Source organism: Mytilus galloprovincialis, chromosome 2 (assembly GCF_965363235.1).
Source record: "Mytilus galloprovincialis chromosome 2, xbMytGall1.hap1.1, whole genome shotgun sequence".
Lineage (NCBI taxonomy): Eukaryota > Metazoa > Mollusca > Bivalvia > Mytilida > Mytilidae > Mytilus > Mytilus galloprovincialis.
In genome coordinates this window covers 78,606,699-78,623,698 of record NC_134839.1, presented here as the reverse complement: position 1 = coordinate 78,623,698, position 17,000 = coordinate 78,606,699, and the positions used below count along the sequence as shown (strand labels likewise).

Sequence of the window (17,000 nt, the reverse complement as noted above, 5' to 3'; positions counted from 1 at the left end):
ATTCACATAGTTTTTTTATTCCCAGACTATATACACGGTTGTGACAATTCTTAATTAAGGGAAGTTGAAATACTGCTGCTCACGTAAATTATATTTTTTTCATTATAAGACGGTAAATTAATAGCAAAATGTATTTTTATCAAAATAGCAAATGATCCAAGATATAAAGATTCATGCTGCAGGTGAATCGGGCCACCGTGACATGGGTGACGAAATTTAAATACAAGGACAAGAGAATGTTAATTATAAACTTTGAAACTTTTTTTTAATCCGGCAGAATCTTTCATGAAACACGGGTTTGAAAAACTAATGTCGATATATATATTGGTGTACGCACAGAAAATAAACGAAACTTAATAATACAATGCTTGTCAATGAACAATGAACCGTATATATTAAATACAATTATCACGTGGTACTGTTATCCAATCGTTTTCTGTAATTCTTACATAGTCAGGATTGTCATTAAATGGTGTATTGAGAGGTCTAAGGTGTTATCAAAGTGAAACAGTACATGAATTTTATACTTATTGGAAATGTATTTTTCGCGACATAAACTGCGGATTTTATCAAATTAATTCAATGTATTTTCAATTAGTAACAAATCCCAGGTGAACAGGAAAACAGGAGTAAATCAGGTTGTTATCATCTGTGTATTGCCTTGTGAATTAGGTCACGTGTGTTATTGATACAAAATAGTCAAGATGATGGAAATAGAACCTGTTATGTCGGTAGATAATACTTCTCTGACACAAGTAAGTTTGCTACTGTAGTTGTTATGGAAATAATTTCTATATATATATATATATATTAATCTAAGGGTTAATTACATTTTCACTGGGAATGTGTGTGACCCAGTTTTGTAAAATGTCAATTGAAATATAAGAGTCGGATGACTGGTGCCATATTATACTTAATTTTCAGACATTTTTTTTAAATCATCAATTTTTTTAGATTTTTGAAATATAAATGGGAGGGAAATGAAGCGAAAAGGTCATAAGAGGCTCTGTATTTTAATCAATTTCTCGGTTCACCTGTTTGTTACCCGGAAACAAATTAGTAAAGGTGAGCGGAAGTTGTCTTTCGAAGTAACTGGAACTTTTATTGGTACAAAGAAAGATCTTGAGGATTCCGAATTACTTGACGTCATTTTCTAATTCGCTGAATCACATTTGTTATGAAGATTCTAGAAGAAACAGAGTGTTGCACGAATTTTAGTTGAAATCTCGCACAATATCGATACAAACATATATCAATACAGTCCAGGCTACACTATTTATACACTTATATCATCAAACTTTTACGAAACTGGTCTATTTTCTCCCTGTAGTAGCTGTCAGTGTCATGGCAGCCGCGTGCGCTCCCTGTTAAAAATGGGAACAAAGGCTTTGTTGTTATAAGTTTTATTTATAAACTAATAATCATTTGAGATGTTTACCAAGTTATAAGAAATTATGGATTAGCAATTTTCACCAGCTTATTAATAAAAATTCACAAAGTGAAGGACAAGAAACCGAAAAAAAAACCATTGTAATCAACTTTTAACAGGAATTCCACAAAGTACTTCCTGTTGTATTGGACAAGATGCTTAAAGACTACTTTGTTGATGGACTTGTGCAAATTGCCATAGTTCTGAGTTTGTTGAGGACTGACTTGAATAACTACATGAACATTCACTATGTAAATTACCCAGAAGTGCAAGAAATTATTCTCGGATCATCAGCTGCATTAGCTCCAACTAACTTCATCAACAACAACATCAATTCTTTCTATGGCAGTGGTAATCCTAAATCAATTTACAGTGATTTGACATATCAAAATCTTATTCAAGATTTACGTTCTTTAAGGCGATTTTCTGTTTGGCAAAGATCTCATTCAGCTCAACAAATAGAAACATTTCTGGTTGGTTTGAATAATTTACCAGAAATTGCAAGGGCACCAGCTGTAGAGCAAAACAACAATAATAATGTACAGTCAGAAACAAACACTGATGACCAGAGTGAGGTTGAATCAAGCAACAGCAATCAGAACTTAGATAGCAATGATAATGTGCAATATGAAGAAGTTGTTCTTGGTGTTGACAGTACATGTAGCACAAGTAGCTCTGTCTCTTCGAGTGTAAATAGTCAATATGACTTTCAGTTTGATGGTCTATCTAGGGAGGTATGAACAGTTTAATTCAAAATAGATTTTCTTTAGCAATATGTGAATTTCCTTCTTAATACCTGTACATATTGTTTGCATTTGGCAGTCTAACATTTAATCGCAATTATCAATTCTCAAGAAACGATTGGATTGCCAGTTGAATTTCCATTCTTTTAATGTTAAAAGAAAGACAGCAATCAAGACAAAAAATATTGTTTCTAAATATTTTTATATGCTCAAATAATACATGTAGACAACTTTCGAGTTTGAGGCATTTCTGTCAAAAACATTTGTGTGTTTAGGGGCGTCGTCACTTCCTTTCAAATGTTGAGCGAGTGGTTGGAAAGCTATAATTGCATAAATTATTTGGCAAATTGAATTCTCATAATTGTCCTTTCAGCACTGCTGTCTTTAGGGACCTGTGATTAAGTACATACAGAACAAAGATTATTTCTAGTTTATCCTACACAATGATGATCATTAAGACCCTTGGTGAACGTTTATAGTGCAGGGATACAGGTGATCCCCTCTATCTGATAAATGACGCAACAAAGGCACTCATAATATACAAGTTTTTTCTGGTGATGACAAACTCGAAAGTGGTCTATTGCAGTTCAGGGATCTCCATGCCCTGTTTAACGTAGGTGCCCCGCCATCGTTTAAATGTCTTGCGCCATCGTCAAATGACTCGCGCCATCGTTCAATTGTCTTCTGCGATCGTTCAAAACTGTGATCGTTTTTATAGCCTGACGACATTTTTTTAGCAATTATAATTAAATGCATGCAATTACATAACCCTCAGGCTTTTTTTATAGTATAATCCAATACAGTTCTAATGCCTGAGGGATATCCGGATTAAGATCGCTAATCACTTGTACCTGAGCTTGTACAGGTAGATAAACAAACCAGACAGGAGAATATTATCTGAAGATAGGGACTATTCATTAGTCGAATTATTTAACTAAGTTTCCACAAATGCTTATGATACAGGGCTCACGCTACCAGGCGACTTGGGCGAAGAAGTCGCCTTCCCGACCGTCACTTCGCTTTCCCCGACCCCCAAAAGCGAAAACAAGTCGCCCTGTTCTTGACGACAGTCGCTTTCAGTCGCTTCCGTCATCGGACATTTTCAATTTTTACCAAGTTGATGAAACATCAATTTTTTAATGATAATTAAAGAAATTCAGACATAAACGATTCATTATCTTTAGGAAAGAGGTTGAAGCATTGTCTTCGCAGTGTGTAGCAGGTTATTTGATAAAAATACAACTTTTTATCACTTCGTGCATAAAATTTTCCGCAAGTCCCGGTGCTTGTTACTCGAAAACGTACATCAACCTAAATTTCGGCGGCAAAATAAGTTTGTTACTTCATTTAAACGTGATAAAAGTTGCCTCCAGTAAATGTTTAATCCATTTATTGCATTAAAACCGTCATGTTCCTTTCCAAATAACTTGTCAAACATCGTTTATTTTTGTAAATTTTCTTGCATTTGTCCGCCATTGACCGATTTCTAAACTACGGATCTGAACCGGACCAGCTATGACCGAAATCCGTACTTTTACAATAATTACTACGGACGCACGGATGGAACAGCTGACAGAAGAATATTGATCCCAAAGTGAAAAATTACGCATTCCACACGCATTAAGAGACTTTTGGTTACATCTAATTGATTGGTGTTTATAATTCCCTATATTTTTTATGGATTGTTTCAAACTATTGATTAAAGTTGCTTAACTCTGAGACTATTCTACTAATATCAATATATTATGGCCCAGCTTAATAACTTTTATATTTTTTTATGAGAAACACTGAATTTCATACACAAGATAATTTTTTATTAAATTGTAATTGATATATTATAATTTCTTTACATTTTTTAAAATATTTTTTTTTTTAGTGCTAGATATTTAGTTGGTTAGTTTCTCACAAGAACCTTAGTAAAACTTAAACAACTTTTAATTTCAAATGTTACTTTAATTGTAATTTTTTACTCATATGAATTGAACAACATAAAAAGAACATTATTTACATATGGCCCTTTATACTATTGTAAAATCCAAACATTGTAGCGCACCACGCGAATGAGCACTTCTCTTTCAAATCTCACCACTTCTCCCTATCAGTTTCAAAAAGAGAAGTCACTTCTCCCTATAATTCTGAAGTAGTGTGAGCCCTGTGATAATTCAGATTAAATAAATAAATTAATTATCCAGTTACAAAGTTTAACAAGATGAGCACGCGCTTTTATTTTGACTTACGCAATCAGCATCCCCCTTTTTAAGAAGTACAAATTAGACGTAAAACAGTGTTCTCCCCAGGCCGTTTTAGCGTCGCGGTACCGCGACGCTATATTTCTTCCCGTGAAGCTATAATAATTACCGCAACGCTATAATTATTTTCAGTACGTTATTTTTCTCGTTCCTAAAATTTTGAACTTTCATCTAATTACCACTTATGATCATAAAAAAATATATCACTTTTAATTGTAATCCCTTCAAGTCGGACAATAGAGGCAATTTAGAGTGGTTAAATAGGTGTTAATTGCCCTTTGGGTGATAACTGTTTGGATACGAATACCCCAAGCTGTCACTTTGACATGATTAATACCACGTGGTTTGCAATCGGCAAATTTCGAAAAGGAGAAAACGTAATCAGAAAATCATAAAAAATCGAAATATATGTTTGCTAAATGAAATTTCAAAGAAACAAACAATTTTTCTCTTTTAAAATGAGGTTGAGTCTTATCTTTTTACGACTTTTAATATATTAGTATTACTTTCTTTCTCTTCCTATTACTTTTTGTAAATCGAGAGTGAATATTTTGATTTTGGGCTAAATAAGTTTTGTACTTTCTTTAACAAGTTATCAAAATTGGCTTGTGTATATGTTTCATCCATTTAATGCATTAAAAACGCCATATTCATTCCCAATCTCTTGTCAAACATTGTTTATTTTCGTATTTTTCATTGCTTTCGGCGGCCATTTAATATTTTAGTGTAAACTACTGATCGGAACCGGACCAGATATGACAAAAACTGCATTTTACAATAATAACTACATATGCACAAATGGCACAGTAGACAGAAAACAATGATACATAAAGAGAAAACTAAGCATTAACAGTCTACTTGTAGATAACTTTGTTAAAATATATCATTTTGTAAAAGGAAGCAACTGGGACCATGAACCAATATGTTTCAAAGACATGATAAAAAATTTTTTCTATTCAAATTTTTTATTAAGAACCCGTTTTTTTCCCTACATATTTAGTGCAATTGTATCTATACAGGTTGCACTATAATAGACCATTCATTCATTTAGCTGGGTATAGGTAGGGTAAGGGACCGTTCAATATTTATCAGATGGATGGGCCGGTGCAAAATGGGGCGGGGCAAGCACTTTTTTAGTGGAAAAATTTGGATGGGCGAGAACTTTTTTAAAAATATTTAATGGATGGGCCAGAACATATTTTACAGGAAAAATTCTACTATCAATTTAATCGGTGTGTAGGAAATTTCTTTTGCAGGCACTCATAACATGTCTCAACAACTGGTAGCTTGGTTCATTTCTGTCAATTTTAAGGATTTAATTAAGGAATAAAAAAGCTAGAATGTTTTTGTTGGAACTATCTTTTAAATTATTTTGACCTAAAAATATAGAATACCAAGTTGTTTAATAGTTAGGTGTATTGCTGTTAAATTTATGGATTTAATTAATAGGTTAAAAAAAAAAAGCTCAAATTTTAAGTTTAGGCTGAATCTAGAAAGTCATCTTTAATTTTTTTTATAACTTTTTTAAATCAACATGGATTTTCATAAAACTCTACAGCTATTTCACTTATACATTGAACTTACAGAATGCCAAGTTGATTTGTAGTTTGGTGTATTCTGTCATTCTTACGGATTAAATAAAAAGGTTAAAAAAAAGCTCAAATTTTCAGTTTAGGCTAAATCAAGATAGTCATCTTTAAATTTGTTTATAACTTTTTCAAATCAACATGGATTTTCATAAAACTTTACAGCTATTTCATTTACATATTGATCTTATAGAATGCCAAATATTTTGGTAGTTTGATGTGTTGCTGTCATTCTTATGGATTTAATAAAAAGGTTGAAAAAAGCTCAAAACAACTTGCATTTTCATAAAACTCTACTGCTATATCATTTTTATATTTATCTTACTGAATTCCAGGCTGTTTAGTTCTTTGTTTTTTTTGCTGTCATTTTAGGTAGCACTCCACAGTTAGGTGTGTAGTTTCGCATTTTGGCCCCTGTGGATTTTTCAAAAATGAGAGCTAGTGTGCAATAAAATTCATTTTTAGATAGCTGAGTATTAAAATAGCCTTTGTATTGAGTTTATATGAACATCAAGATTATGTAATGTATGTAATATAGGCTGTTTTCTATATGACAGTCCGTATTTGCATGTCCCTACCATATATTGGTCCGGCAATTATTGTAATTTTTTTTTCCAACTTTTTATCGCACGAACTTTGTGATTGGATTTTACGAAAAAAATGAGGCGAAAGACCCCCATTTTTTATTTGATCATTAGGAAGATTTATGAAAACAGTTTCTAAAAAGGTATCACTCAAAGGCATTGAAATTCTAGTTTGATCCAAATTTTGGGGGGATATGTGACATGTCCACCCCCCTTTTTGCAATATTTTATGGTAAATAAATGCAGAATGTTGCCATGGATACACATAAAAGGAATTAATTTTCACTCTTTTAACTTTTGAAAATCAAATCTATAGAATATACTGATTACATACATATGCACATGTACAACACAAACAGTTAGGTTAATGTATTAGAAATCCAGGAATAGGAGATGATAATACATTTTGTGGCTCATTTTTAATTTTATTTTCTAACTGTGGAGTGCTACCTTATGGATTTTGTTAAAAGGTTGTAAAAAACTACAATTTTAAGTTTAGACTAAATTCAGATGGTCACCTTCAAATTTCTTTTTCAAATCAACTTAGATTTTCATATAACTCTACAGCTATCTCATTTATATATTGATCTTACAGAATGCTAGGTTGTTTGATAGTTTGGTGTATAGCTGTCAAATTTAGGGAATTAATTGATAGACTTAAAAGGCTGCATGAAAGTCAAAAATATGTCTGCCTATATTTGCTTAAAAAGACCATAATTTCTTTTTAGAAAAGTAGAATAGATAAAGGGACATTGATTATTGAACTATAAACATGCTCTGTTATTAGAACAATAATTAGTAATTCAGCATGTGATAATATGTTTGCTAGTCCAAGAGTTATTGTCCCTGATTTCTTGATTCTTGATTTCAAGACATAAAAATTTAAAAACTTTAAAACAGAAAAAGAACCTAAATCATTTTTGATTGTCTTATAATTTTAGAGGGGCAAGGACTTTTTTTATAGATTTTTTTAGATGGGCAAGCACTTTTTTTCAGAATTTAAAAGGATGGGCATGAACTTTTTTAATGAAACAATATTAAGAATGCACCGGCCCATCCATCTGGTAAATATTGAACGGTCCCTAACTGGAACCACACATATATTTTTATTTAGACTAAGAGGAAAAAAATAATTCTGGAACTATAAATGAATATAGAAAACATAAACTGAAAATACTGTTATCATGGTTATAGTTTAATTGTATTCTCAGTTATGAATTCAACAATATATAAAAACAAAGAATAGGGTGGAATAGAACATTTTATTTACCAAATAAGGGCCTATAGCATACAAACATTATAATACATTTTGTAATAAACAATAATGTATGTAACATCAAGGAAATAAAGCGTTGCCACGACACGATAAATTACATTGAAAAAAAATACAATTTATTTTTTTACGCCAAATGTGATGCTATCGAAAATTTCTGGGGAGAACACTGCGTAAAACAGTAATTATTATTTCATTCGCAAATAACTCGAGTACTGCTGTATTATAACGATAATATAGAATTACTTTAAAAGTTAAAAAGTAAAAACTTTTAATATTTCCTGTAAAGAAATATCGTATCATAATTCCGAATTCATTTCGTAGTTTACAATCAAGTTGATACATCCGCGTTTCCAGTTTCTATTCAGACTTGAAAGATGCATGTTGCATAGCATCGATTTGCTAGATAAAGTCATTCAAAACCTTTTCATTTGACAATGTTTGCTTTACAAATCTTTTAAACCTTTTACATAACCCGTACGACTCGTTTTGTCGTTGATGCAAACTAGCGGTACCGGTAATGTGTTCATGACTTCTGAATTTGACAGTGTCCGTGAAAAATAAGCTCCACATGATTTTTAAGCCTCATATAACAATTACAAAAATAGCAAGAAAACTACATGGGGACCTTCGTGATAGCTATTGGTCATTCTCAACTAAGGGAAATGGAGGGGCATGAGGGCTTGGCCTTTGAAGGGTTACAAACGGCAATTATTGAAAAAATATATACTTCTGTGTAGTATTAATAGTGAAAATTCAAATAAATATAATTTAAATAAGCAATGAATTAGCATGTTCACCTATCATTATGTGGAGGGATGAAACACTTTCGATCGTGCTACACTGTACGGCGTAGATACGGTTTATGATGGTGAAAGTTCCTCCATCGTTCAATTTTCATCCATGGAGATCCCTGCAGTTACTGTCTTTTTATATGATTGACAAGGTTCCATATCACGAGAAAGCTACATGTAGGATAGAGTTTGGGAGTAATTGCCTCAAATATGAAGGAAGTGGGGGTAAAAAAGGGTCCAAAACAAGCCTTTTTCTAATTCCCTGCCAATAACTTGTGTTTATGTTTATTGATCTTTCTGATATTGTACTACAACGTTCCATACATGTACCTTAAAGGGAAGGCTGGGATTGAGTTTGGGGGGTAATTACACCAAGGGGATTCAAAAAGATTTGAAGGAGGTTCTAATTTCAATGGGGGTTTATATTTCTTTTCGTCAAGTTTGTGAAATTTCAAATTTTTTGAAATTTTTTTAAGAAGAAATCTTCAATTGCACAGTATTAAGCTGAAATATTGTGTCCGAACTTGCCCCAACTGTTTAGCGTTTGACCTCTGTGTTTGTATCAGGCTGCACTCAGTGAAGCATTTTATTTGCTGTTGCTACGCAGTATGACAGTATTTGAAATCATTCAAGGTTCATGAACCATTCTGTAGGCCTCTGTGGAAATTTAAGGTGAATGTGAATCAGTGGCGGATCCAGAAATTTTTATAAGTCAGGGTGCCCGCTTCAGTGATTCCCTATAAAATCAACAAAATTTTTCCAACTAAAGGGGGGCCTGCACCTAAATCCGCCTCTGTGAATAAATATATGAAAACATCCAAAACATTGAATACAAAAGTGGTGCCATTTTGTTAATATGCCAAGTAGAAATTCCATTCGCTGAGAGTTATGGTCTTTGAACTTCAAAATTCACACAAATTATCAGTTTCCAGCACATAGTTTTTTTCATGTTTGAAGAATGATGTGATGGTTAAAAGGTTTTGGTCAAGGTACAAATGTAGTTTTTATGATGGTATACTGGTTGTCTTCTGAAGACAGTTGGTTTCCGGACAATAACTTTAGTGTAAGTAAATAGATATCCATAAAAATTAACACAAGGTTTATAACCTCACAAGGAAGGTTAGGATTGATATTGGGATTTGTTTCCAACAGTGCTTTGACTACAGTTATTCTGTGTCAGTAACCTATAATGTGTCAAATATTTAATTACAATCCAAATTCTGACCTGTATCAAGTGTTAATATTGTGTCCAATTTTGCCCCAACTGTTCAGGGTTGGACCTCTGCAGACATATCCAGCTGCGCTCAGCGAAGCAATTTATTGACGTTAAAAGTTCAAGCAACTTGAAACTAAGAACACATGTTCTATGCGGATGATTGTTCTAATTTCAATGCTAAATTAGAGATTTTATACAAAGGAGTAAGTTCGGTAAGGCAGCAACCATTTGATTTTCTGGGGGGGGGGCTATGTTTTTTTTTTCGTTTTTCGCGACACGTCGAAAACAATTTTTTTTCTTTCAATTTTAGCATTACATATAGTGGCAGCTGAGGGTGAAACAAACAATTTTTTTTTCTCAGAATTAAAAACAAATTATTTTTTTCTCCAAAAACTGGAAACAAACTTTTTTTTCCAAAAAAAACCATAGCCCCCCCCCAGAAAATCAAATGCTTTCTGCCTAAGGGTCATATTTGGCGCCAATTATAAAGTTCAATGCTACAAGATAAAAAATGTTTTGAGTTAATTTGAAGACATGAGAGAAAGTTTTATACAATAATTTCTGTCATAGTTTTATTCTAAAGCATTGGATTTTACATCACAGTAAGGTTAAAATTAAGGGCATACGATACAGTTTTGAACCTGTATTTACAAGTTGATGAAAATTTGCATATAGGCTATTTTTTACCTCATTAAATCAAATATGTAATGAAAAATATACCTTCATGTGCTACTTTTTGAGTAAAATGAGTTCGAAATTTTGTATATTTGCTCAAAATTCAGTTTTGTGTCCGTATTTTCTTTTTCGAAAGAAAGACATAACTTTTTGGTTTTAAAAGATAAACACAAAATGGTTTTTATTAAATAATCGGTAATTTCTGTATTTTATAAGTATCATTTAAAATTATGCAATTTTTATTCCGAAATAACTCTATATTTATCAAATGTTCATGAATAGAGGAAAAAACGTCATTTTTTGCTGAATGTTTATCAAAATTAAAAAAATTGCGCTATTTACAGTTTTATAAAATTTGGGTCACATAATCTCCTTGCAAAATGAAACAAATTGCTGTTTAATAGGGGTCCATGCACTCGTTTTCAAATTAAATCAGTTTGAATGATAAAAATCAGTCGAAAAATGCATCTTTTCCCGATAAGTCAGAGTTTGACGTCGCGAAAATAACATTTTACGTTAGCAACGTCATTACCTTCCCTGTAACTGTATCGTATGCCCTTAAGGATATTGGTGAAAATTTATGATCAGGAAACATAGAGCGCAGCAGTCGACAACCTAAATATTCAAGTTAGACATGTAAAATGTCATTACAAACATTAGTGTCAAAGATCTTTTTTGTCTCATTTATGCTCTTTGTTACTTGCCTAAATTTTCAATGGAATTTTACCCATTTTTATTGTTTTTTCATGGAAAATAATGAAAATGAGTAGTATTTGTGACGTCATGAATAAAACGAAGAAACGTAAATTTGCAACAAAAAGACTTCTTTCCTATCTAGTCACTGAATTAGCTATTATTCATTGTGATATTGGTCTATAAATCGCAATTTGAAATTAAGGCTAAAAAATGGGGCCATTTTAGGCCCTTATCAAAACCTACTCCTTTCATGATCCACTGAACATAGTAAATGAAAGTGCCTGCTACAGGTTAAAGTTTTTGGTCAAGGTAGTTTTTGACGAAGTTGAAGTTTAGACCACATGTTCACTACATGATGATCTTTCTAATTTTAATGCCAAATTTGAGTTATGACATCAATTTTCCATATTTTGAAGATATTGACTTCACATTTGTTATGTTACTTATGTACATGTAGTTTACACCATGACAAGTTATGATCATGTTAGCATTTTGTTCCAGTATAATGAATTTTAAACCGGTAGGTGACTAAAAATTTGATGCCCCTTGAATAATCAATCAATATATGAAAATTTGCATTATAAGTGCTCTTATAATTATGTTTTCAATTTTTACCTGAATTAAAGAAAACAAAAAAAAGTAATGGATTTTAGCAAAAAAGCGGGTAGCCAAAAAAAAATTGTTATGTCCCTAAGTACCTCTATACGGGTATGCTTTTTGAGGATTATATAAAAATGGGTCTGAGGACACCATTTAGTGGAGGGTGCATTAAGTTTCAACCCTTGTCTGTATGTTGGCCGGTCTATACATGTACGTTCCAAAGATGGTTTCCATTCTGTATTAATTTAGCTTGCCTCAACTAAATGTTATGAAACGTATACACAATGCTCATTACCAAGAAGTTAAGTTTGATTTTGAATTTTGGTGGTGTCACTTTAACTGTTCTAGAGCTATAACTGTTAACAAATGAAAATATTGCTGAATTTTTTTTATTTTTTTTTTTTCTAATTTAAGTTAGCCTCACTAAACCAAATGTTTTGAGACTTATACACAATAATTATTACCCCCAAATTCAAATTAAGCACAAATTTAAGTAGCATCACTTTAACTGTTCTTCGGTTACATGTATGTCCCTTTATAACTTTATATGATGTGCAAGTGATCATCTGTGTCCCATGGACACATTCCCCATTTATTTAAAAAAAAAAAGATACAGGAAAAAAACAATATTAAAGCAATTATTAACAAGTCTAAGAGTCGATGTAGGATTTATAATACTGGTAGATTTTTAACAATGGCAAATAAATAAATTGGATACTTATACATGTATGCATGTTCTATGTACAAAATGTAGATGCAATTTTGAACTCTGAGACTGTTCAGAAAGTGGTGAGACTGCTGGTGAGACTGCTTGATTTTAAAGAGTGCAGATTTCATGGAGTCATCTTATTGAGAACCTTGGCAATTAAATCAGAATATTGGGGTATAAATACATGTATTTGAAAGTTTTTTTGAAAAAAAGAGAAAAGATTTTGTTTTAGAAAAAAAATACAATAAACTTGTGCATGTACACATTATACATTGTTATACATGTGGAATATGATTGATTTGAAATATTATAGACTAAATGTGTAGATAAGATCTTGAAATTATTTAAGAAGTTTTCTCAAGTATTTTGCATATTATAATCAGTTTGATAAAATATGTTCCAACAGCAAAGAATAAACTACATTCCATTGTTTCCAACATTTTCTACTCAGTTACCCCGCTGTGAACCTTGAGAGAAGAAACCCATTTAAGTTTCAGGTTATATAATATGCAAGGCTTTTGTTTGATTTACATTAAATGGTATTGACTAGATCTTATCGTTTTTCATACAGAAAATAAAGTTTTCAAGTACACAAATCGACATAATGTGTTGAAGTTTCTTAAATATTATTCTTATACAAGTAAATCAAACAAAATGGAGTCCAAAGTCTGAAGTTTTGAGACATATATTTAATAATAATAGATAGATAATATTCCCTTGATTTTTAATAATGGAAGTTTTCTTCACTGTCAAAATGTATTTTGTAGGCTGAAGGTGGATCATCACTTTATATTTCCTCGGATAGAATTTTCTTATACTTTGCAAAACTTAAGATTGTGCCTCAATTCAAAAGTATTGATCACGTTGATCAGTGTGCTACTTTTTAAACGACAAGTCCTCCAAAATTGTATAAATAGTTCTTGAGAAAACATTTTTTGTGAATAAAAAACAAATATATGAGATTTTAAATACTTTTGAGCAAGTTTAAAATGTGTGAAATCACATTTTGACACCAAGACCTAAATATTCTGATATTGTTTTTTCCTTCAGGTAAAAATGACAAAAAAATGTCCATTTGCAAATATAAGAGCCCAGACTGTTCTAAGTGAAAAAATTGGCAATGAATTTCAGAGAAATGTAATATTATATTACACGCATATCAGGATGATTAAGTTGTACAAAATGTAATATAAATATGAGGATTAACTCTGCTTTGTGGTTAACATTCTGAACTGTATAGGTGAAAGTCATTACCAAGGTTCTTACTCTTAAAGATGCAACAGTATAATATCAAGTGAGTGCCATCAATGACAGAGTTGAAGTTCTTACTGAGGAATAGTAAAAATCGTGCATGATAATGAATTAGATAAATGTATGATAATTTAAGGAGGTTTATCCTGACTTCAGTTACAATCCTCAGGTTTCCCACCATACATTTGTACTTTCAAAGACTGAATAATTATTTAACTTATCAAAATCCTGGAAACATCTTTGAAATCCCCAAAAATGAGAAAATGAATGATTTTGAATACATGTACACAATGTACTTAAAACGTGACATGTCTTTCTGCAGACTGTTTCCTTTTGAACTAAAAATGCAGAGCGTTAAAAACCAGTTCAGTATGTTGGTATAGTTCAAAGTTGTCTTGATATTCCTGCCACATTAACATGTTATCATCTTGATAATGATTTGCATCTAATATTTGCAACTGGACATTAAATACTAATCCATCATCCACTCTAATAATTGCAAACAAAAATGTTGTCTGAACTACTTGTTTTCCCTACCTTTAAAAAATCAGAGCAAAATATTATCAGAATTTTCAGAAGGGGTGTTATCATTGAGTAGACTTGGTTATAAACCTAATTTTACCTTAACTTGCATGTACTTATTTCACCAAATCAGGTTATTTATGATTTCCCACTGATCATCAGTGTATCAATAAAAAAAGTGTGAGACTAGAGTGTAGACAAACTACCTTGAAACAGACAAAAGGGAGATGGTTGTTAATTTTAAATATTTTGTAACTGTCAGGTGAACCTTAATATTAAGTTTATTTACTTTTAAAGGTTTTTCCATCCACCTCCATGCATAATTACTTGGTTTCTATGGTGACAACCACAAAAAGTGACTCACATGTTTGTTACTTCCTCTCATATTTCATTTACATTGTGTTCATATAAAATAAATTTAAGGGAAACAAATTTTTTTAAATAATTGTTAGGTGTGACACTTTTATTGGTAATAAAGAACAAATGAGTTGATATACCAGAAGTTAACTTCATAGTGCTTTTTTTTTTTTTAAATGTTATCAGTTGAAGAAGCATATAAAAGAAAAACTTGCGCTGTACTTGAATAATCATATTTTCAACATTTACTAATTATCTAACAAAAGTAAAAAAAAATAAGGAAAATACTTGAAAAAATATTTTCATTTGAAAGGAATTAGAGGGTATTTACTAGCTTTATCCAAGGCGCCATCGAATCAATTCAATTAGTCAGGCCTCAGTGACGGAACTTGATTTGGTGTCCTGGGGCTGTGACACTGCAGGTCAGGTTAGAGCTTTGTAATTGAGGTCATACACCTACTTACCTGAACATACATTTGATTCAAACTTATTGTTCCATGACAAAGAAGCTTTTGTTACTTCATATAGGTAGACAATTTTGTTTTGATGTAATGGTAACTTAACAAGGGTACAGTTAGAAAAAGATGGGTCATATTTCATTTGGATGACGGTCGTAAAACATTTGGATGACGATTGAAGTTGATAGATTAATTAGTAATTCATTTTTCCTAGGGTTGTTATTCATTGGTTCATAAAATGGTTTCAGTATACTATGTACACTAACTAGTAAAAAAGACTTTTCTATCTGACTTGCAAATAGAGGGACTTTTCTGTTTCACAAAATACTATTCCATCATCTGCAAATCTAGTTCAATAATGCAAATTGTACAATGTTATTTATTTTACAGTATGTACTAGGTGAATGTTGTAAAATTGTTTTCAGATAGGCTTTCAGTTTGAATAGATATTGTACTAGGTCCATTTCTCAGATGATATAAGCAGTAGGTCGTTTATGTTTGGTGTATGGAATGATTGCAGGTAGTACCGGGTACATGTCTGTCTAGCAGGGTTCATCTGGCGTTGAATTCCTATTTTCTTGGTTAACTTTTAAGTTACTGTTATATCTGTAGTATACCATGCATCATTAAATTCAATCATTGGTAAAGCTATAAAGCTGGCAAGATATTTCAGCTTGTGCAGTCTTGTTTTTGGTTGCTTTCTCATTGATATTTCTTCATTTTATTTTGGTTTATTTCATATTGAGTGGTCAATATCATGGTCACTTCTGACTTTTTAGATTTCTCATGCCTATGTTTTGTTTTCATGGTTGAAAATGCTTTCAGATTGGATCTCCCACAATGTTGCTTGGTTTTATTGGGTGATACTTTTTATGGCTTTGAAACTTTTTCGTTGTGAACCATTAAAGAAAAATGTTGATTGTACCAGAGAATAAAGTTGAATTCAATGATATAAGTAACACTCCATCTTGAATATGTTCCCTTATAATTTTGCAGGTGTTCATATCAAATGTTGCAGTATAAATTGTAACATTACCATATGGTGTTGATTTTTTAGATTTTGGCCATAGAAATGAAACTCAATATAAAACACAAACTGTAATTGAGAACAATATTTATTGTAATTTTACTGTTGGATTACATAATACAAACAAGACAATAGTAATATATATCATTCTACTGTATAAACACTTGTATTTCACAACTTTAAAATGTGTCCAAAATACTGATTTAAGAAGAAGGGGAAATTTACAAATATGTGTAGTAAACTTGAAATTGAGAACATTTTTATTAAAGGGTGTATACAGATACAAGAATGTTAAAGGTACATATGTACTAATTAAGTCAGTGTACTTGAGATTTCCAAAAATAGTAAAATTAATGTGTAGTCATTAAAGTTTATTATATAAATATATTTATATACATGTATATATTGGCTCATGTGTTTTCATTAAGCACGACATTATCATTTATTTCCTGTGTTTATAGGATGTGGGTTATATTTTCTATTATATTTGTATTTTCCAGGATCTTGATCTCATTGAGGTACTATGGAGACAGGATATAGATCTCGGGATAGGAAAGGAGGTGTTCGACATCAACCTAAGGAAAGAACTAGAGAGAGAACGAGAGATAGAGATACAAAAAGAACAAATCAAAGTAAGTGGTCAGTCACAATGGCTGTAAAATGCAATTTGTTTCATAATTTCCATAAATTTTCTTGTACAGCAAGATTGAAAAACTTAAACATATTAGGAATGGTAAATATTAAGCTATCAATATTACTGATGTTAGTCTTAAATTTACCGATGAACATCATGTGTAAATGCCTTTATTCACAATAGGGAGACATTTTGTT

General features: G+C 31.6%; 1 protein-coding gene across 2 annotated transcripts in view; it reads left to right on the top strand.

Moving 5' to 3' along the window:
- The first annotated feature begins 432 nt into the window (after positions 1-432).
- Positions 433-17,000, top strand: part of LOC143064480 (endoplasmic reticulum membrane sensor NFE2L1-like) — a 28,814-nt gene continuing 12,246 nt past the window's right edge. The window contains exons 1-2 of one of the 2 annotated variants that reach the window (XM_076237333.1): positions 433-755; positions 16,670-16,801. In XM_076237333.1, the coding sequence (XP_076093448.1) occupies positions 705-755; positions 16,670-16,801 (183 nt within the window). In that variant the 5' untranslated portion in view covers positions 433-704. Of the gene's footprint in view, positions 756-1,143; positions 2,164-16,669; positions 16,802-17,000 lie in introns of those variants that run through there. The other variant, XM_076237332.1, reaches the window with a different exon arrangement.